General features: G+C 38.5%; 1 protein-coding gene across 4 annotated transcripts in view; it reads right to left on the bottom strand.

Moving 5' to 3' along the window:
- Positions 1 to 14: 14 nt before the first annotated feature.
- LOC134540296 (probable ATP-dependent RNA helicase DDX5) overlaps positions 15 to 22,908 on the bottom strand; it is a 113,550-nt gene continuing 90,656 nt past the window's right edge. For all 4 annotated transcript variants that reach the window (XM_063382965.1, XM_063382958.1, XM_063382973.1 and 1 more), the window contains 2 exons: positions 15,294 to 15,536; positions 15 to 2,206 (listed from right to left, as the gene is read on the bottom strand). In XM_063382965.1, the coding sequence (XP_063239035.1) occupies positions 1,875 to 2,206; positions 15,294 to 15,536 (575 nt within the window). In that variant the 3' untranslated portion in view covers positions 15 to 1,874. The remainder of the gene's footprint in view (positions 2,207 to 15,293; positions 15,537 to 22,908) is intronic.

Here is a 22,908-nt window from a genome sequence, read left to right on the forward strand (position 1 = left end):
TAACAAAAAAGCAATAAAAATACTGCATGTTTATTTATCAATCCAACAGAAAAAAAATTTCACTGCCCTTTGAGGGTGTGTATGTGATAACAAAATATTTAAGTGATAGAAACCACACAAAAACTTCTTCTGGACTAGATTATTGGACTAAATAACTAACATGTTTATGCAGTTGGTGTTAAACATAACAAAAAACACAATTTACAGGAATGAAATAATTATATGAGCAGATTTAAACCAAATACACATAATATAACAACTAACAACCTACGATATACTAACTTTCATCAACATTGTCTTTACAATGCTATTTTTTCCTTCGATAGTTTTAATAATCACAAAGATATTTTGACACAATGCTGCTCAATCTTAGATATCTAGTACTTTGCCTTGTAAAAGATTTTTGGATACAGGCTACAAAATTTTACATACATATTCCTAAAATTTCTGCACACCCAAACAATATATGCAAGGTTCTGCTGCATTCACCCGTACTGTGTATACTAATGGAAATTGTGAAGATAACGAATGAAAATATTTTCAGCAACTTTTGTCCACGCTGTAACCATCCAACTCTCACAGCCAATACCATAATGCTAAGATCACAGATGTAAACTTGTGCAGGAACTATTTTGTCCATACAGAAAAACAAATATATTCCCAGTTAAAATCCAGGTCACTTTACAAATACTTCCCTCACACAGGTTCACACAGTATTTAAAATCCAATTATGACTGCACACTCAATGCACTTACAAAATAACCTCACTTCATCATACTGCTTTGTGAACTAAGATCCAGTCTTTTTTGTAATACAAACTAAAACAAAATTACAGAATAAAACGTATCACAGAAGTATTTCACAGCTTTTTTTAAATCAAATCTTTACTCGTTAGGGACTACAAGATAAATAATTCTTATAAGTTTCTGATTTACAAAAATTTTTCTCGTGGTCAATTTAGAAGAAATATGAAAAGAAAAAAACACATGATCAAAATGAACATCAAATTTAGCACACAAGAATTGCTAAGAATATTAAGTCAGTGCATAGTCAGTCTGTTTTATAAATATTTCAAAACATTCTACATTCGTAAATTTGTTAGGGACTGCTCAATGTTCAACAGTACAAAACTCTGCAAAGAAATTCCTCTAACTTATTATATCAAGACATCCTCAGTAATGTGAAGGAAAATAAACAATCGACTTGAGATGAATGAAATATGAAACAAGTGTCCCTAGAGCTGAAAAATGCAGGTGATTGGTAGGTGCTTCACCCCACTCACCCCCAGAAGTTTAATATTTACCATTGCGTGTAACATTCATTACACTGGAACTGGTCTATAGCAGAAGTTTCAAGCTAGTATATACCAAATTTTGCTATAGCAATGAATAATATTTAAATTATGTGAAATTATGGCATTATGTACCTATTTATTATGATCACACAATATACATACATATATGCCAATTAACAATAAACTGTTGCAATAGGTAGGCTTGGACAGTATTTTAACAAGAAAATAACTGAATATTTAGAAATTTTGTTGACCCTTAATGATATTTAATTTGTACTGCCAAATATCTACTAGAGTCCTTTTATGAATCATTCTGAACTTGGATCTGGATGATGCAACATATTTATTACAAATTAGGTCAAGTTACAGAAAAAAATTAGGATTAAGGTACTGTAATGGCCAATTCAGTTCATTAATTTGGAATGTAAACACATTTACTAGAATAATAAAAAAAAAAAGTAAGCTTGCTTGTCAAGTTCCATTTTTAAATCACATTACAAAGTATACAGAGAAAAACACTAATGACATGCTAAAGAAAATAATACTGTATAAAGGAACTGAAAAGAAACACTGAACACGCCTACATCTTGGGTGGGCCGTGATTGAAACAGAAACCTCCTCGCACGCTGCCCGGAGGTTGGGTGTACTTGCCAAATGGCGGAGGGGTGTTGAAGCGCATGGCCGGCAGCTGCTGTGCAAAGTAGTTGGTTGTGGGAGGGGGCGGGGCTACCTGGCCAACAGGCGTGAGCTGCCCCTGGCTTCCACCGGCTGCGTAGCAGCCGTTCACGCCATCCGCATCGTAGTTCCGGGCAGGCTTGCTGTTGTAGCGGCTCCTGCCTCCACCGTAGCCAAACGCGGTGGGCAGGGTCGTGCCATCGTCCTCTTGGTGATTGGCTCGCCCCCCTCTCCCTCCTGCCACAACAGAGCATGCACATCGCACCTCATCTCTACTAGCTGTTCCCTTCTTTATGAAATCCAGAGAATTTACAATAAGCAAGGGACAGATAGAACTGGAAGCATGCAGACTTAAGAGACAGTAATGGCAGAGATGCAGTAAATATTGTTTGTGATAAACTTTAAGAAATGTAGGTAATGTTACCCTAATTACATGGCAGAAACTTATGTGCTATATGGGAATTAGAACAAAAGTTATGATTACAGTATTTACTCACATATAGGTCGCGGCAATTTTACCAGTTTTGATGGGGAAAAAATGAAGTGCGACCTATATGAGAAGAAAATTTTTTTTAAAATATTTGAGGAATTTTTTTTGCAATACAGTAGAATCCCGCCGATGCGACCCCCTTCTGATGCGTCCATTCCGTTTATACGACCGTTTTTTGAGAAACCGTGAAAAATTTGAGCAGAGAAAGTCGAAAATTTGAGTAAAATCAGCTGAAAAACAAGTCTCACACTTAGTTGGGCGCTATGTGTTCACGTTTATCTTGGCGAGAGCTGTACTGTAAGCAGGCAGGCATACAAAAGACTGCTAAAAATAGATACCACCCCTCTAGACTGTCCACGCGGCAGTGTCTTGCCGAGCTTGGCGCGTCCACTATCGCACGAAAAGCCGTCTCAGCTGTCATGTTATCTTACCCGCCCACACGAAAAGCCACTGTGGTAGCTTCTGCGAGAGCGTAAGAAACTCCTCCGGCCAGCCTGGTGGTAGCGGCGGCTTGACGTCATACGTGACGTGACGCTTACCTCTCCCATACCCTGCTAATTCTTCAAGGCTCATCCCTCCCAGAGCCACATACCATGTAAAAACACCCTCCCCCCCTTTTCCAACTAACATTTCAACACATTCCCTCCCTTATTTCAACCTTCTGCATGAGAAACTGTCAGCATCCTCCTCCCCTCCCACACAGCGTGCGGCAAAAGCCAGTTTGCAGACCTGCCAACATTCAAATTTAAAAAATCATGAGGTCCTCGATAAAAATTTTCAGGCCCATAAATACAGGTTAGATATAAAAAAACAACAAATGAGAATCTTTAAATTTAAGTGACATACCTGTACATATGTTAGTTACATGGTCTCTGCTTCAAAATTTATTTCAACAAATTATAGGCGGCAGATTTAATTTAGTTGAACATAATTTAGCACTGTCGTGTAGTGATCATGCAGGGCCGCAACTAAAAAAGATTAAAATAACATTCTGCTCGTGTAACACTATTATCACTGTTCACAGCAAAACTAATTTTTTTATTGGAAGCAATACACTTCACGTGTTAGTTGTGTTTTTTTGTAGCGACATGTTTCACAATGTCTCCTCTTCCACTATGCGAGATAGAAAAATAGGCACGGCACACGCTACAAAACGCAAAATTGCTTCCTTTACGTGACTCGAGTATTGATGGAAACTCGTTACTGTAAGCTTTCGTAAAACTTGTTTTGTAACTTTTACAAACAAAATCTTGGGGCCCCGAAAAATCGTGAGGAAACACTATTTTGGCGTGAGGGCGTGAGATGGACCTTAAAATCGTGAGCCTCACACCAAAATCGTGAGAGTTGGCAGGTCTGAGTTTGTATAATCCATTCTCGGTAAAAAAAAATATTTTTATGGGCTTATACGACTGTCCTTTGCCGTTTAATAAATACTTTATAAGTTATTATGATACAATTTGTTTATTAGTCACACAGCAGTTTCTGCTGAAAAATCACTAATACCTCGAATTTTATTGAATAGAAAAATTTAGCAGGGCCGTAAATATATTTATTTTACTGCATAGTTACTTTTCCATCTGCATTCGAATGTGTCTTTTTTTTTTTTTTACGCTGTGAAGGGTCGTGGATTATTGCTTTTGCTGTCAAAATAAACATCGCTGGCGGCAAGGGCGGGAGCGCATCCTGTCGGTCTGTCGCTGTGATTATCTACTCCAAAAACATGCCACAGCATTTCAGGATAGCATTGATCTTATATCTTAATTAACCAAGCGTATTTTCATAACAAGAAATCACACACACAAAAAAAATTAAAGGCAACGAAAGATTTAAATGGCATCTTTGAAGAACGGGGAAAAAACTGTTGAAAATGTTCACGCAGTAAACACAAAAAAAAAAAAAAAAAAAAAGTAAACGAAGGGCGATGTTGCACCTGGATGGCAAACAAGTAGAAAAAGGGAAGGGGAGAAGCAATGGTTTCCCCAGCCACTATCTTATCTGTGTCCGGAACTTCCTCACGCGTCAGACCAATCGCACGTTTAAAACTAAAACCGCTGTAGATATAAAAAATCATAACAGGCCTTTTTTATTCGTAATTAAATTTGCTACAACTTTTATTCTGTGCATTTTTTCAATACAAAGCACTGTTTTCGAGTTATAGTCTACAATTAAGACATTTTAAGAAGTCAGGAATCTAACTTGACTTCAATTTTCTATATTCGGTTATTACGAGTACTTGTTACAATTTATCACGCCATTATCAGCTCTTGAAGTAGCGGAGTTTTACAGTACCCGTTAACTCTTTCGTGCACGGCGCGCCGGCCGTTCGCGTCATTAAATTACCAGTGCGACCTATATGGGGGAATCTTAAATACCAAATTCAAGACCTCAAATTATGGGTGCGACCTATATGCGAAAGCGACCTATTTGCGAGTAAATACGGTAATTAGGGTGTATATGGTAAAAGATGAATGGTACATCAAGTGTCTCGATAAGCGGCAGTGCTTCTGAGCTGACCTATAGCCTCCCACAACAGCAACGCCACTGACAGGTTCTGTAGAGGTGGGCTTCGTGAGGCAGAAAAGAAAGGCAGGTGAAAAACAGTAATCTAATAATGATGTAGGTTGTACGCTCACTGGCTCATATTCATTTGAAAATTATATTGTCTTTGATTAATTCTAAGTTGCAGTGTGCCATTTACCCACCGAAATTCCTCAATAGTTAAATTGAAATTTTTATGGTCTCTATAATAAAGAATGTGTGTGAGGATTAAATAATTGTAAAATGGAAAAAGTTAGGACTCGAGACATTTTATGGATGCTATTACCTGCTGAGCAATAAGACCCCAAATAAAGTAAGTCATTGGAAGCACATATAAGTTACCTTATTGGTACCTCAAAGATGAACGACAAAGAGTTTATGGCAATGTTACTTGCACAGCTACCTTCATACTCAGAGCGCAGTTTTGGTAACCTGAAGAAATTCATAGACCAACTGCTTGCATGTGACAGGTTACAAAAGCTTAATCACAACTATGGCCACGAGGAAGGCAAACAAGGCATGGAACAAGGCCAACCGCAATCAACCAGCCAGACACACGTGAGTTGGCCCGACAACGCTCAACAAACATCCACCCACTCGGATGGTGTTACCAAGATCACCAACGACCGTTGCACTACCGTAAAAAGATGAATGACAAAATATTTGTTAGATTTACGATTGAGCTAAATTGGTGGGTCTGATACCATAGTGAACCAAGTATAAAATCTTAAATGTTGGGAAATTGATGTTTTAGTTTAGGCACAAACCCTGAATTTTAGAATATACATAATCTTTTTTTTATTGATTAGGTTATTTATGCTTTTCTAGTCGAAGGTAAGCTTAATATTAAGAACGGGGAAACAATTTACACATTGTAGGCCATAAAAAACAATTTTAATACAAGACTTAGTTCAGAATGGCACAAGAGTTAGTGTGCATAATTTAATAAAGCCATAATGAACCAAAGTAATTTTCTTTATATTTCTAGATAATCTTGCTTAATCTAGTTCATAATAAAGAACATGATTGGTTTTTTGTTTGAACTCATTCTTAACTATATAAATACAACAATAATACAAAAAAATTAACTTAGTTCCTTATAGCATATGAAGCAAACTAAACTAGACTTAAGTTGGTTCAAAAACTTGGTTCAGCTTAACTAGTTTGTATTAATATTAGTTCAGTATAATTACACAGACCGCTGTTGGATTTAAAATCACATACCAAATATATTCTACAATAAGTAAAAGGCAATGGCTATTCTTTCTGGAAAGTATGATAATTTTACGTGTTTTACTTTCATTCCTCACTTCCCAGAAATAAATACTCAAGTGTCTCTTCTCATTGTGTGAGAATGCTGTATTCAGATAAGTCTGTAGTAAAATATAATACTACCATGAAAAGACCTTCATAAATTTATAAAAAAAAAGCTAAACATATAATGCTCTAAACATATATTGCTCGGATAAAACAATTAGTTTTTCCTCTCCCATGTGGGATCATCGTCTGCATTTTCTTCAAACTGTTCACTATCCCAGTACTCTTCACTGTCTTCTGTCTCTGTGGGAACGCTGGGGTCTTCAGCGCAGCTTTGTAAACAGTTAATCGTGTTAGACTCATTTGGTTCATTCTCTTGATTTGATATTTCTCTAGTGGCGCAAAGTGTCGAACTGTCTGTGTAGTAGCCGCTAAGATGCTATGGTAAAATGTGTGGTAGACTGGGGGAACAAATGGCAGCATGGACTATGTCCTTTTTCACATCTTTGATAGGCTTTGGCTGAGTCTGTTTGAGTACCAATTTGTGTAATGGTGTCTGAATGCCTTTCGAACGTTTAGCAAAACTGACTTCTTCAAACTGGATATCCTCATTGTGGCTGTATTTATACTCCATGACGAAAGGTTTTTCTCTTGAAACACGCAAAACGAGTATGTTCAACCATGAAACTTTTTTACCATCATGTTGTTTGCGATTGGTTATCGCGTGTGTTATTTCGTCGGATCTGTAAAAATCCGAGGATTTCATTATCATCACATCAAATGCTTCCTTTTTGACTCTGCAGGTTTCAATGATATTCTTTACCTCATCAAGAGTGAAGATATGTTGTTGCTTCATCATTTTCTTCTCAATGTGACCAAAATCACTATCATTGGGTAAATAACTGTGTCCTGGGATGGCGAACTTCTGTGTAACTTCCTTAATTGAACACGAGGGGTCAGACACTAAGTGCATCAAAAGGACTACTAATTTAATGTTTCGATTTTGTCCTCCGCACGAGTCTGACCAAAGTACAAGCCTTTCCATCGAAGGAAATGTACTCAGATATTTGAGCAAACAAGATCCAATTTCATCTGGACCTCGACCAGAAACACCCTCACGCCACAGATGCATTGTCCCTTTAGATGTCGCACAGTTGTGTATTCCTAAATTATAACAAGCCAATTGACGTTTGTAATATACTACCCCTGTTGGAACCTTTGGTAACATGATAGTCTTCTGCAAATCAAATGTTAACACAGAACATTTACCTTCTATTGCAGCCTTCTTGTCATTTAGCATTGTTGTACGTGCTAGCTCCACCCTCCTGTGGTGCAATTCAGTGTCAGTTTTCAGGAAAGACAGGCAAGCAACTTTCTGTTCGCTGCCTGGTTCTGCTTCAGTTGCTCTGATTTTTACTGCCAGGGTGTCGCACAGCTTACAAGTATCTTTATGGGGTGGCTTAAATCTTAGATTAAACTTTGAATAAAAAATCTTTTCGTACATTGATTGGCTGACAATACTACCAACATTTTTTCTTTGTAGAGTCGATACATAATACTTAAATTTAGGTTGTGGTTCAAGAATTTCTTATTTGGATTATCTTGACGACAATAGTGACTACAATATGCTGGAAAAGAGGAAATGTGATCTTCAACATGCTTGATGCGGTCTGCAGAAAGTTTGTTACTTGGCGTGTGACGTCCTCTTTTATCAAGAATGTTACCACTTGCCATTTTCTCCAATGCCCGATGAACACGAGCACTGTCTATGCTGAGGGTTTGCAGGAACATTTCCTTGCAAACCTTTATATCACCATTCTTAGAAGGAATAAAATATTCACGAGAGAATGTTCTTTTCTTTGTTGTATCTTTTTTCCCCTTATTACTAACCTTTGGGCAAGATTTAACTGAACGAGCAATTACAGCTGTTTGAGACTCAAATGTTCCATTTGTCCAATACGAAAGGTAGAAGTTCTTCTTGTCTTGTACGTGAAGTTTTGAATTGCACTTATTTCTGCATATGCAGATGTATTTTCTGAAACACTTTGCTTGCACTTTCTTACCTCTGACAGAAGTGTAAGATTTACCACTGTTGCGGCGATTTTTGCGAATATTTTTCTTCCACTTCTTTGGATTACCTCCATGTCTTTTTCTTCTTTTTTGTTTTGGTTCACCATCTTCATCTGCAACAAATAATATACAATGCTTAAAACCGTATTCTATTTCGTCAGCCACTCAAACAACACAAAATTACAAAATGCCTATAGTAAATTATTTAACTTAGAGATTTGGGCAATGAGTGTACGGAGCAATACCAGAATAATAGGGGGGACGAGAGATCCCCGAGAACACCTACTGACCATTGAACTCACGTTTAACAGTCTCAACAAGAAAAACATTTTATCAACTCACTGAAAAAAATTTCTAGTAGGTACATGTAGGGAGGCCCCTTAATGTGAAGGATGTATGAAAGCCACACATAATAAATTAAGGACTCAAGTTATTTTCAGCTGGTTAGTTAAATTTCTAGGTGCATCAAAATCTGTAATGTTTTAATAATGTAACAAAATAATTATGTATATTATATAATTTTTGTAATTACAAATCCTAAAAATTGCTACCATTTTGCAAATATAATCACAGTGCAACAAATTATTCTATGACTAAATACAGGGGAAAAATATACATATCAATTATTCAGTAATATGAACTGCTTTAAAAGCTACACTTTTGCTTAATGAGTTTTTTGTTAATAGGACAGGCATTTTAAACTTAGACGGTCACACATTAAAATATATTTTTCATTTCTCATTGATAATAATTGCGTAGCACTTAGCATTTATTATTATAGATAGTGTAGAAGATTGTGCCATTCTTATACAAATATTTGTTTGTATGGTTTGCATGGTTATTTAATATGTAGACTTGTCTTCACAAATAAACAAAACTATCCCTTTTTTATGTTATTTTACTTTATTTTTAAGAGGTAAAGTATTTAAGTCATTTGGTTCACAGGTGAGTAAAAACCAAATTTATTTCTTTAGCCAAAGTGAACTAGCGTTATGAGCATTACTTCATGTGCCAAAGTGAACCAACATTTGTCCGTCACTTGTATCGCTTGCTTACAAGGTTTCAGAGGCAAGTGCTGCACTCTGTATCCCCAGAAGTGAACAGTGTATAAGTAGTAACTGTTCACACCAACAGAGCGCTCTAAAGCAATTTTCAGTATATGGTACACTATGGCACATGAACCAAATAGCAAAGCCATCTACAAAATGAACCATTACAAAAACTATTTTAACAAAATATATTATTACTACTTACCTTCACTAGTTGGATTTTCAGTATCTGGAATATATTCGTCACTTGTTGCATCAAAGAGACCTAATGAATCATCACTCACATCATGATTATGTTGTGTCCTTTCGTAAGTTGGCAGCAGTCGTGTCTTGTTGTAAACAAGGGTGTTTATGGCGGGACGCGGCTACGACGGGCGCGGCAAGTTTGTGTGTTGTGTGTGAACAACGAGGTGCATACAAGTACCATGAATGCTGCGATGTGCAGCGTTAGTGTCATCAACATAACACTGGCGACGAGGTCGGAATAACCACGCGTTTTCGGGTCGCATCGGGCACCTGATAATCCACGGCAGCATAACCTAAATGGCGTCGTGGAACTCATTTGGTGAGTTTGTTCCGGGCCGGGATGCCTGGCAGACGTACGTGGAACGGGTGAAATACCTGTTTATAGCGAATAAGATTACAGACAAAGAGGAGCAGAGAGCCATATTTTTTACGGTATGCGGGGCCGAATTGTACACTTTAGTGGCGTCGTCGTGCCTGCCGAAAGCAACCAGTGAAGTGGATATCACTGACATTTTAGCAGCGTTGTCCAATCATTTCAACCCCAAGCCGAGCGAAATCGTGGAAACTTACAAATTCCACAAGCGAGATCAACAGGAGGGTGAGTCCATCTCAGAGTATATGGCCGAGCTACGGCGTCTGTCGGCGCACTGTAACTTCACAGATTTGAACAGAGTGTTACGGGACCGCCTGGTGTGTGGGGTGCGCGACAAGACACTGCAGCACGCAATGTTGGGCAAGGTTGATTTAACCTTCCAGTCCGCCCTGGATATGGCGACTGCGGCCGAAGCAGCGGGTCGGAACGCAAGTGATCTAAGAGGGGAAGTGAGCGGTTTGACGGGAGCAGTAAATCGGTTAGGCCTAGGTACCTCCAAGGACCGGCACACCGGACAGAACAAGTCTAATCTGGTTTGTGAGGGCGGGCCACACAGGCGCACACTCGAGCGGCAGGCTTGCTGGCGCTGTAATGGATCGCACAGTCCAGAGAATTGCAAACACCGTTTCTCAAAATGTAATTATTGTTCCAAGCTGGGACACCTTGAACGGGCATGCATATCGAAACAGAAACATGGTTCCAGGGTGCAGGGGACATCCAGAGGGGCCAAAACAAACCCTAGTAGCGGGGCTTTTCATGTAGCGGATGGACCAGATCCAGCCGGCGAGCACTCTAGCCTGTACAGTCTCTACCAGTTACAAGCAAGCACCCCCAGGAATCACCCGCCTTTCAAAATGTGGGTACAGGTGGACGGTAAAGACCTAGAAATGGAGGTGGACACAGGGGCCGGATTTACCGTTATAAGTAGCGAAACTTTTGAGAGGTTATGGCCGAGCAGACCAGAGCTTAAGGCCGCGAATCTTCTTCTCCACACTTGGTCCCAGGAGAAGCTGCGGGTACTAGGGGCGCTGGAAGTGCGTGTCGAGACGGATGTTGCAGATGTACAGTTACCACTCTTAGTGGCAGATGGGCGTGGACCGAGTCTACTGGGGCGGAGCTGGCTAGAGCCCCTCGGAATTTCAGTGGAAGGGGTGCACACCATGCACTCGTTAGCAGCAAGCATGGCCGCACAGCACCCTAACGTGTTTGCCAGCGCAGACCTGGGGCACTATGTAGGGCCCCCAGTGAGCATAGACATTGAGCCAGATGCCAGACCAATTTTTCGTAAGTGTCGACCTGTGGCATTTGCACTGCGCGATGCCGTAAGCAAAGAGATAGACAAGACTCGTGGAGCAGGGAGTGTTCGAGCCAGTAGTGTATTCTAAGTGGGCAACACCCATCGTTGCTGTATGTAAAGCAAATGGTTCTGTCAGATTGTGCGGCGATTACAAGTGTACTGTGAATCGGGTATGCCAAAGCGAGACTTACCCTTTACCAACTACAAATGAGGCTTTTTCCAAATTGGCCGGTGGTAAGATGTTTACTAAATTAGATTTGGCTGATGCATACTTGCAGGTGTCCGTGGATGAGTATACCGCCGACCTACTGACGGTAAACACCATGAAAGGTCTGTATCGGGTCAGGCGGTTGCCCTTCGGCATCAAGTGTGCCACAGCGGTGTTCCAGAGACTGATGGAAACCTTACTAGCAGGGATAGAAGGAGTCGCGGTGCTGTTAGACGACATCCTCATCATGGGAGCGACCGCTGAGCAACACTGGCAGCGGGTCAACCAGGTCCTGGGTCGGTTAGAGGCAGCTGGGTTACGATTGAAGGAGAATAAATGCATGTTTGCTGCACCATCCGTTCAATTTTTGGGGTTCAGCGTAGACAGTGCTGGCATACACCCAACAACAGCCAAAGTGGATGCTATACACCTTGCACCGGCACCCACCTGCAAAAGGGAACTACAGGCTTTTTTAGGGCTACTCAACTTCTACGACCGTTTCCTACAGGGTAAGGCCAGCAAAGCCGAACCACTTCACCGTCTCCTGGATGCTGGGCATAAATGGGAGTGGACTGAGGTTCACGAAGAAGCTTTTCATGCTGTAAAAGAGCTTCTTCAGTCAGACGCAGTGTTAGTACATTACGATGCAACGAGGCCTGTGTCATTGACATGTGATGCTTCAGAGTACTGCGTGGGGGCAGTTCTGGCTCATGTGGAAGAGGATGGGAGTGAGAAAGCCATAGCTTTCGGGTCGCGCACATTGCACAAACATGAGCGTAACTACGCACAAATAGAAAAGGAAGCGCTCGCAGTAATGTTCGGGGTGATAAAGTTCAGGCAATATGTGACAGCGAGACCCTTCACAATTATCACAGACCATCAACCCCTGTTGCGGTTGCTGGACCCCACCAGGCAAACGCCAGATTTTCTATCGCCGAGGTTGCCACGTTGGAGCCAGTTACTGTCCATGTTCGATTACAGGATCACATATCGGCCAGGACAAAGCATTGCGCATGCGAATGCTTTAAGCAGGTTGCCATTGAAGGTTACGGAAGTCCAAGTGCCCGCTGCGGGAGACGTGTTGATGTTGGAGGCATTGCCAGATCCCCCAATTGAAGCAGCCAGGATTGCTGCACTGACAGAGGCAGATCCAGTATTGGGTGCGGTCAAGAAGTATTGCGGTGGTGGCTGGCCACAGAGTGGCGCAGTGGCTGATGAGCTCCGCCCGTACTGGACACGACGGGACGAGTTGTCCCTGTACAAGGGGTGCATCCTTTGGGGCAGCCGAGTAGTTATCCTCTCGGCACTAAGGCAGGAGCTGTTAGTAGTGCTCCACGCAGCTCACAATGGCGTGGTGAAATCAAAGGCAATAGCACGCAGCTACATGTGGTGGCCGAAGATGGACGACGACATTGAGAGAATGATAGGGCTGTGCCAGCAATACCAACAGTCACAGGCCAATCCACCCCAATGTGTACCAGCTAGTTGGGAACCAGAAACCAAACCATGGGCCAGAGTACACATAGACTTTTTTGGGCCGTTCCAGGGCAAGGTTTTCCTTCTCGCTGTTGATGCCTACTCCAAGTGGCCGGAAGTCAGAATAGTAAGGTCTGCATCATCAGCATGTGTGGTGCGCAAACTGCGGGACATTTTCAGCATTCATGGGATTCCAGAATGTTTGGTCTCTGACAACGGATCCGCGTTTGTGTCAAGCGAGTTGGGAGTGTTCGCAAGGAAAAATGGTATCCGGTTAGTGCGCACAACACCCTTTCACCCCACTAGTAATGGGCAGGTAGAGCGCATGGTCCAGACGGTCAAAGGGAAACTTAAAAAGGGGGGCATGGGTGACTGGCAGACCCGGCTAGCACGAACATTGTTCGCACTGCGTACCACCCCAGTCACTGGAAGTCACAAGACACCAGCTGATCTGCTCATGGGTCGTGCCCTTAGGACAGCTTTGGACCTGATTCAACCAAACCCCAGCAAGTCGCCCTCAGTACAGCCACCAGCTGAGCGCCATAGCAGACACTTCAAGGCAGGGGACACAGTGTGGTACAGGGCTTACTACAAGAATGCCAAGTGGTTGCCTGGGACAGTACTAAGCGCACAGGGTCACCAGATATTTATAGTCAAGGACGACATCGGAGGAGAGCATAGGCGCCACAAGGATCAAATCAGGCACAGGGTGCCCAGCGGATCGGCTGAGGCAGATGGGCACCTGCCTGCGAGGGGAGGGCTCAATGAAGCAATCGAGAAATGTGCCGCGGTCCAGGTTCCACCTAGGGTAGAGCAGCCCAAGGGTGAGCACGGCACTCGCAGCACCCATGACAGGCGGCAACAGGCGGCAACAGGCAGCAGTAGAAGACACCGCAAGCTGCGAGGATGACACAAACCCCTTTCGGGGATTCAAGACGATTGAAACCGTTGGCAGCGGAACAGCTCATCCAGCCATCCATCGAGAGGGATCCAGCCAGCGTCTGCATCAGGGGAGGACCAGCATTGGGAGAGCCTATCGCGGAATGGGAGCACAAAGGCGCCAGTGACTCTAGGAGCGCCAGTGCACGGCTCGCCCAGGATCCGGAACCATCGGAGAGCGACCAGGCGGCTGGAGCACGACGGTACCCACAGAGAATCAGCCACCGACCCAAGAAGTGGGAGGACTATGTACTGTACCACTAGTGTAGCATAGCGTAGTAAGATATTTGGCAAGGTTTTACTGTACTGTTATAAGGAACTTTTAGTAGGGAGGAGGTGTTGTGTCCTTTCGTAAGTTGGCAGCAGTCGTGTCTTGTTGTAAACAAGGGTGTTTATGGCGGGACGCGGCTACGACGGGCGCGGCAAGTTTGTGTGTTGTGTGTGAACAACGAGGTCCATACAAGTACCATGAATGCTGCGATGTGCGGCGTTAGTGTCATCAACATAACAGATTATCACCGTTTTTAGTTAACAGATTGTTTTCGTTGTCCTGCATAAGCGCCATTTTATCTGAGACCTGGTTCACTCTGCCAACCACATAAAATCACAATTGTCCAGTATGCTATAACAAAATTTCCCTTTTTCGTCCTCTCTAATTATGATACAACCTAGTTCACTTTAGCACATGAAAGAATATCACTTTGTGAGTTACAAATTAGTTCTATCTCAAAAATGGCAAAATTGGACTTGGTTCACTATGGCATCAGACCCTCCAATTATAATCACAATAAATTATGTTAATAAAATAATAATGAATTTATTCCTATATAAACTGATAATAGTGATCTACAATATTTGAACTGCTTTCATATTTACATCTATAAGAACAAAATATTTATAATATTAATCTGGTAATGATCACATCCAAGTGTTATATCCAAGACAACATTTAATGGTACATATGTGAAATTTGATGTAAATTGTGATTGGGTACTGATTATATATACAAATAATATATAGAAGTATCCAATAAAAAAGCAAAAGTATAAATTATATATATATAAGTATAAATTATATATATAATTCATACATCTTATTCTAAACATATTAAATTTAATTCATATTGTAACCTTTTGCTGAAAGTGTATTCATATTAAGACAGTGGAGATTGGTATATTTAAACCAAGATGCACCACATTAAATATTTTAATATGCATACCTGCTGATTAAAGCATGAACTATATTAATTAATAACTATTCAGTTTGATTTGATAAGATTTGATTTACCCAACTGAGATGATGTGACAATAGATGATGTGGGATAAAATAATAATTAGTGTGATAATATGGTCCATCCTCAGCCAGCGAGACAAAGCCCTACCTTTGCCCCCGTAGCCGCCGTACTTGGCCTGTTCTGCCATCTCGCTCAGCTTGGGGTTGACCATCTGGTTGGCCTCCTGCAGCACCGAGATCAGTTGGTCGGCATGCTTCATGTTATGGGGGGTGAAGAAGGCGTACGCCGTGCCCGTCTGTTGTGAGCGTCCCGTGCGCCCAATGCGGTGGATGTAGTCCTCCGACGATGACGGGTAATCAAAGTTGATCACGAACTTTACGTCCTCCACATCTGTGGCACCACATCATCATGGTTCCGTGGCTACTTAAGCACCTCTCAAACACAGCATTGTAGCTGGCTAGATTTGGAACTCATATGGAAAGATGACTATAAGCCCAAAGTCTGAAATTAGCAATGCTACCCTACCAAATGTACATTTTCCCTCCGAGATTTAGAAATTCCTATTAAATGTTTCCTCATGAAAAAGTAAGCACTAAATATATGCCTTCATTTACCTTTTTCTATTTTCACATTCTAAATATACAGCTTTTAGTTACCATGAGACAAATCAAATAATTCAGAAAAAATTACTCTTAGATTATAAGTTAACAAACTGCTAAAAAGAGGAGAAAAAAGTTTCCTGATTATGGAAACTACTATTCTAACATTGTAAAACATTTATAATCCCTCCAAATATTTTATATGTATTAATATTATTTTACAACTAATTTTTTAAGAAAAAAAATCTATAATTACAATTACTACACATTTATTGTATATTAAAGAAATTTTTTTTAGTTTATTCAGAATGTACACAAAGAGTGAGTTAAATACACAGCAACATACTCAGTTATCTGACTCTGCCTCTTGGTTTGAGCAAAATAAATTTTATCAACTTGAGAAAATTTTTGTGCCAATAGAATACAATGAGCCAAACCAATTATGAGTAAACATTGTGAATATGTTTCAACTACTTATTAGTGAAGTGATTATAAACCAAGCTAGGACTTTTTTGGAAATGAAATTCACACATATCAAATGTTCTAGTCATGCACAATGATAAAGAGCCGGTATGATAAAGCTGAACCCATCAGAAGGCCACATCAAAAAGTATACAATCGACACGAACTTACAATGTGGTGAAAGTCCAGTATAAGTTACATGTTTAGAAATAGGAACTTAGCAAATAATAAATGTTAGTTTACAAAGACTATTCCACAGTCACATCCATAAATGTGGTCCTCTATAATTAACGTATTTTTTCCTAACCCAACTATAAAAAACACAGCTGGTTATTTGAGCATAAAAACTATAAACATAGAAGCATAATTCATTGTTACCAATACATCACAGATTATTGGGTACACAGTAGATGATTTTTAAGCAAACTACAACCATATCAATGGCATTCACAATAATTTGACTGTTCAATAATATGTAAATAATAATGATAGTCTCCTCTCAGTACTTCAGGATTTTGTGAATACAGCCACGATTCTAAAATTGAATTATAAGATAACTTTAATAAAATTTAAGCAAAAAGAAAACTTAAGTTATGGTTTACCACCTAATAATAATTGTTTACATAATTATGTCCCTTGTTCTTTTCAAATATTAAACTAAGTCATTTATTTCAAAAATAAAAAAAATTAGGTTTTCTTTGTTATTTTAACAAACACTTGTATGACAAATAAAAAAAAATGTGAATAAATTGTTTTTATTTATACTGCAATATTTCTTTCAAATACAAAAATATTTCATAAGGCTGAAACAACACATAAGCTTAGTCAATGATATTTAAATTATATTAACAGTTTTGTTCTTATATAAGAATATAATAGACTGCAACTAGTAAAAAAAATTTCATGCAAACTAAATGCATGTTAGACTCAACAAACATTTCATTAATAGGGTTATTGCCAAATCATCTTACACAATCTACCCATGATAGAAAGTCCTATTATCAATTCTGTTATCATTTAGGAGAACCTACAAGCTATAATTAATTATTGTAACCTTGTATAAGTGAAAATTCTTTGTAATTAATAATAATGATAAAAATTCATTTAAAATCATTTCTATAGTTTTCTTATAAAATTACCACCTTCAAAAAAAAAAGTGTTCCAATGTAGTTAAGATTACATTGTCACTTGTTTGTGTTAACATTTGTTTTACTTTTTTTAATTATAGAAAAAAACAAATTAAAAAGAGCTCATTCCTGATTTATAGAAAGCAATATTGATATTATAATATATAATACTTATTTATAGAATTTATATATTTTATTTACAAGTTCTCAACAGCTATAGCAAGCAAAAAGTAAGCTCTAAATGTAAGCCTTCATTCATTTTTTCCAACACATTCTAAATCTACACTTTTTGGTTACCATGAGATATCTGAAATAATACAGAAAACTTACTTTTTGTCAGATTATAAGTTAACAAAGTGCTAAAAACAAGGGAAAAAATCAGTTTCTTGACATTTTTTTTTATTACTACCAAATCATTGACATTTACTAACATTGATTATTAATATGATTAATAATAATAGTACTTCCAATCAGGGGTAGAATGCTCGTGCCTTTTTGTTTTGAACATTTATTAAGAATATTTTTTAAAAAAAATCAAATAAAATATGTTCCTAACTTTCCAATGTTGATATTAATACTAAATATTCCCACCATATTAGGATTTATATCTGGACTCCTGTAAAATTGCAGAATGTGTCCCCTTGTAAATCTGAAACCAAATATTTCATAACTATTTGTGTTCACTAAGTTTATAAAGATAGGCTAGGTTAATGTTTGAGAATACAATCTTAAATAATGACTTTTGATAATCAGTTTCATGGTGAACACAGATATTTGTAATTTGTATGTTTATAATTTTATTGTAAATATATCTTAAGGATTAAGTGTATAAGTTTTCTATATTTTTGGTTGTACTATATTTTCAGCTAAACTTAATTGCATTTCAAGGAGTTCCCAACACTGTGCAATTCATGAAAATACAGTTGGCTTTCTGTGTGTTGTTAATAAATAATCATAATCATGAGTTGACCTGCGAGAGTATTCTCTCAGACTTCCCATTATTGACATAACGAAACTTGTACTGCTGACCATTACTAACCAGAGAATTCAGAGAAAATGCTACATAGGCCTTTTAATTTTCTTTTGTTAACACAGTTATGTAAATTATACTTACATTTACTACAAAATAATTTTTTGTATTAAAATCCTTGGTTTACGGTATATTTACTAACCAGAAAAAAATATAGTAATGATTGATTTTGGAAGAAGAGAGACAAAAAAATCAGTAAGATGGGCTGGTCGAATCCTCGAACCTTCAAATACCAAAGAACATCTAGTATTTGAATGATCTGAGATTTATAGAAAAAAATTCTAAGAAAAATATTGGAAGAAATGTATCAAATTTAATTATTAAACACTGCCAACTCTTAAGTTTACTAGGTCTAGTTGTGCCTTTACCTGACTGATTCCATTACAGTTCCCAAAGATATTGTACTTTAATATGCAATAATGTAAATCAAATCATATATTTGAATAAGGAAACATACTTTAAGAAACAAATATTTAAATAGTTGAATGTTTTAACACCACAGTAAATATTTTTTTTAAATTTTATTTCTTGTCCATAATTTTATTTTTTCATCTTTAAGACTTAAATTTGGATTTGAGGGGTAGAAACAAAGTATCCTTTGTGATTTCACTTTCAGAAAATTGTGGTTTGAGCCATCACTAGCCATTGGCAAAGTCAAATGAGTGTGGATGCACAAAAAAAGGAATGCGACGTATAGTCTTTGGTGGCCTTTTTTCAAACTTTGATGTACATGAGTATCGGCTTTAGACCAATAAAACACAGATACTACAGGAAACAGCACCCACCTTCAACGATAATCCCACCAAAAGCAGTAGGACATCTGTTGCAGGCGAGATGCCGTGAACTGATCAGAGCCGAAGCTCCAGTGCACAAACTGTACTTGTGGAAATTTCAAATCCATTTTTTTTGCCAAGCAACTTTGTTCAATTTAACAACACAAAGTTATGTCTTTCTACGTTGAAAAGACACAACAGGGCCCCAGACAAAATTTAAAATGTACATATTTGCCATACACCTGGAACTCTTATGGAGATGGCCAGGCTTCAACATACGACTCAAAAATAGAGGCAATGCCAAAATGTGCAAACTGGCACAAACTACTGTTTACTTTTACTCTATCTTGCATGTGCCTCTGAAAACAGAAAGAGCCAGATTGGTTAGTTGCCATGCATCAAGTATAACACACAACTCACAGTGTACATTTAACTAGGTAAAACACAGAACTCAGCTTACCCACAATACCACTATTACTTCACACATGTCACATTTGACCATATGTAACATGCAACATTTCCCAAACTTTGCAGTTGGAAATCTTTACATAGCTAAAGAAATTTAGCAACCTACCTCACTTAGAAAAATGTAAAATTATCTTCTCACTTTTAGATGGAATACAAATTTGAAGCAGTAAAATTAAAATTTAATAAGAGAATATAATATATACAGGGTTTGTATAAAAAGTACGGAGAAAAGTTTAGGAAAAATAGATTTGAGATATTGCTAACTGAAACTTGAGTATAGACACACTTTTGCCTGTAGCTTTTCCACGAATCGAAGGCTCTCTGCCAGGCGGATCGCAAAAGGTTCTTAAGGGTATGTGTGCAAGCTTCTTGATGGTATTTAGGGTCCCTGGTGGTGTTCTTTGAAGGAGGATTTCATGTTTGGGAATAGGAAAAGTCTGCTGGTGCCAAGTCGGGACTGTAAGGGGGTTGAGATCGTCTTCAATCAGACACTCGCCTCTGGTTTTGGTCGTTCGTCCAGACCTTCGGGACGAGTTTCGAGAAAATATCTTTCGCAAGCCAAATTTTCAGTAATAATGGTGTGCACTAACATCTTATCAATGCCAATTTAATCTGTGACCATGCGCACACTGAGTTCTGAATTCAGCACTTCATGCTGCATGTTGTCGGTTCTTGATGTCCACGGCCGTCCAGCACGGGGCTCTCTTGGCCATCTCTGAAAAGCTTGTGCAACTTAAAAACTGCAGTTTGTGACATGCTTTCATCCTTGACTATTCATGCCCAATATCTCTGAACCTGATTTCCCCGGTCCAAAACAAAATTTGATGGTGTGCTGCTGTTCAATTGCTCACAGCATTTTGTGCTTGCACCAGGTCACTTGCCAAGGTTCCACTAAAACACGATCTAGCCTAAACGAACGCTCACAGGCAACTGGCGCTTGGCGCATGTTGAAAGTCACACACCCCCACCATCGAGCCTGCACGGTGCGAGCTAGCTGCAATGTACTGTCATATCAAGAAATAATTGTTCTCGATACTTTTTATACAAATGCTGAAAATTTTATTAATAGTACAAAACTCTCTTAAAATTAATATTTGCATTGTATAAAATTCTCAAAATTACCAAACATTTAAAAAATAAATTATCATTCTAGCTAAACAAAGATTATCCGGAAGCTATTTTTAATATTCTGAAAATTTATTCACAAAATTAAGAAAAACTTTGATGAGAAATCACTAATGAGTAGTGCATATAATGAGGTGCAATTACACCTAAAAAAAAATAATCCTCATAAAACCCTTGTTGTATCCAGTATATATTTTTTTTAATTTAAAGAAGCAGCTTACAAATAATGAATAAACCAATGAGAAGTGCTTATGGCAGTTCACAGTAAATGGTAGCATATTATCAATAACTGTTGTTTCAGTAAGTATTACATGAAGTTAATGCCATCAAAGTATTTTCTATAGCCTAATGTGCAAATTCCTTAAGATGCTTAACTTATGACAAGAACGAAAGAATAGTTACTTGAACTACCTATTATTATATTAAAATTTTAAATCGTTATAAATCTTCAGTTCAGGCCTTTATTAAGAAAGAAAAAAAGTGTACTATTTACACAAATTTATTCAATTTCCACAAAGTAAATAAAGTAAACCTTTTTTACTAAAAAAACTTAATAGTAAGTTGGCAAAAGCTGTCAGTATCTGATATGTACATACAACCTTATAGGGTGAATTGAAATAAAACTACAACACTGCAAAGAATGTCAATACAGCATACAACACCAAATTGCAAGTTAATACATTATTTTGCACAGAAATGTAACCAAAAACTTTAAATCAATTAGCAATTTGATAAAACCTTTACTCAAATTACAAACATGTTATATAATTCAAATGGTAAAAACACTGAATGCAATATATTTAGTATGAATTTTGTATTAAAATGTAGAAACTAAATGGATTGAAAAATTTATTATGTTTTTGATCTTGCACCTATGATGGGTATGCATGATATGACTAATCTATAGAGATGGTGTTATGATTATATGTGGAGATGTGAGGAATTACCTATCACAATGATATTGTGTACTCCCTAACTTTAGGACAATATAAATATAAAATATTTGCAGGAAATGGTTTAGCATAAATTTCTACACTTTGCAGAAGCTGGTGACTGACTTCTTGGCTCTGTGTGGGGTCTCTAAGGGTTTGAGACCGCCCCTCACACAGAAGCCACCTTGCTTCACTGAACGCTAGAGCTCCAATCCTTTATTGTCAGAATATTGCTAATTTCATTCTGCTAAGCCACCAAGGAGGACTGATATAAAGAGAATGATTTTTAACTACTATTTTTACTTGGACGCTATTGCAAAGCAGTAAAATCAACGTTGAAAATGTATCTTGTGTGGCCACATACTAAAAAAAATGAAACTGATGAAATAATATATATAGGCTTAGAGAACAACGATGAAACTGAAAGAAATCTTGCTACAGTATGGCTAGGTTATTAACTAAAAATATTTACATATAATAGAATATAATGTTTTAGCAGAATAATATACAAGATAAATTAATTTAACAAGTAAACTCAATCATGCAAGCATTCTTAATGCTTACACATCGCTTAGTAATTAGTTTGTATATTAATGACTTAGGCTCATTTTTAAAACACACAAATTATGCAAAGATAATTTTTGAGTAGTTCTCTAACCCCATAACATAGGGTGTATCAAAATTCATGTTACAACGCTTGAGGGTAGAAAGCTCTTATTATTTGCAACCATTTTTGCCAATAAACATTGCCGGAAACGCGTAGTTAAGCCCCTGTAGCCCCAGAAAGAGTCAGCGTAGGCAACCCGTTGGGCTTTGTGCGATACAGACGATGCTGTGGTGGATTACGTGTTTACGATGCCGGGCAGCGCTCTAGAGGACTGTACGATGTCAAATGCTGACCCCCGTCGCAGTGTGTTGTGATATCACTGGTGGTCTGTTGTTGACTGTTCTGTCGTACAAGCAAACTCGTGGTGTCATTTCTTTCGCTTTGGTTCTGAAAAGGGCGACGTTTTAGTGGAGCTCAATGGAGTACACGTTTAGTGAGTACACGGAATTGCTGCTTGTTTACGGGGAAGCTAGACAAAATGGACGAGCCGCCCATCGTCTGTACGAAGAACGATATCCGGGTCGTAGGATTCCAGCTCACACCATGTTTGCAAGACTTACTCAGCGAATGTGTGATACTGGTACATGTGCCGTCACAAGACCAAATGCTGGTGCTTCACGCAGGGTTCGTACTCCCAGT

The sequence above is a fragment of the Bacillus rossius genome, chromosome 1 (assembly GCF_032445375.1).
Source record: "Bacillus rossius redtenbacheri isolate Brsri chromosome 1, Brsri_v3, whole genome shotgun sequence".
In the NCBI taxonomy this organism is placed as follows: Eukaryota; Metazoa; Arthropoda; class Insecta; order Phasmatodea; family Bacillidae; genus Bacillus; species Bacillus rossius.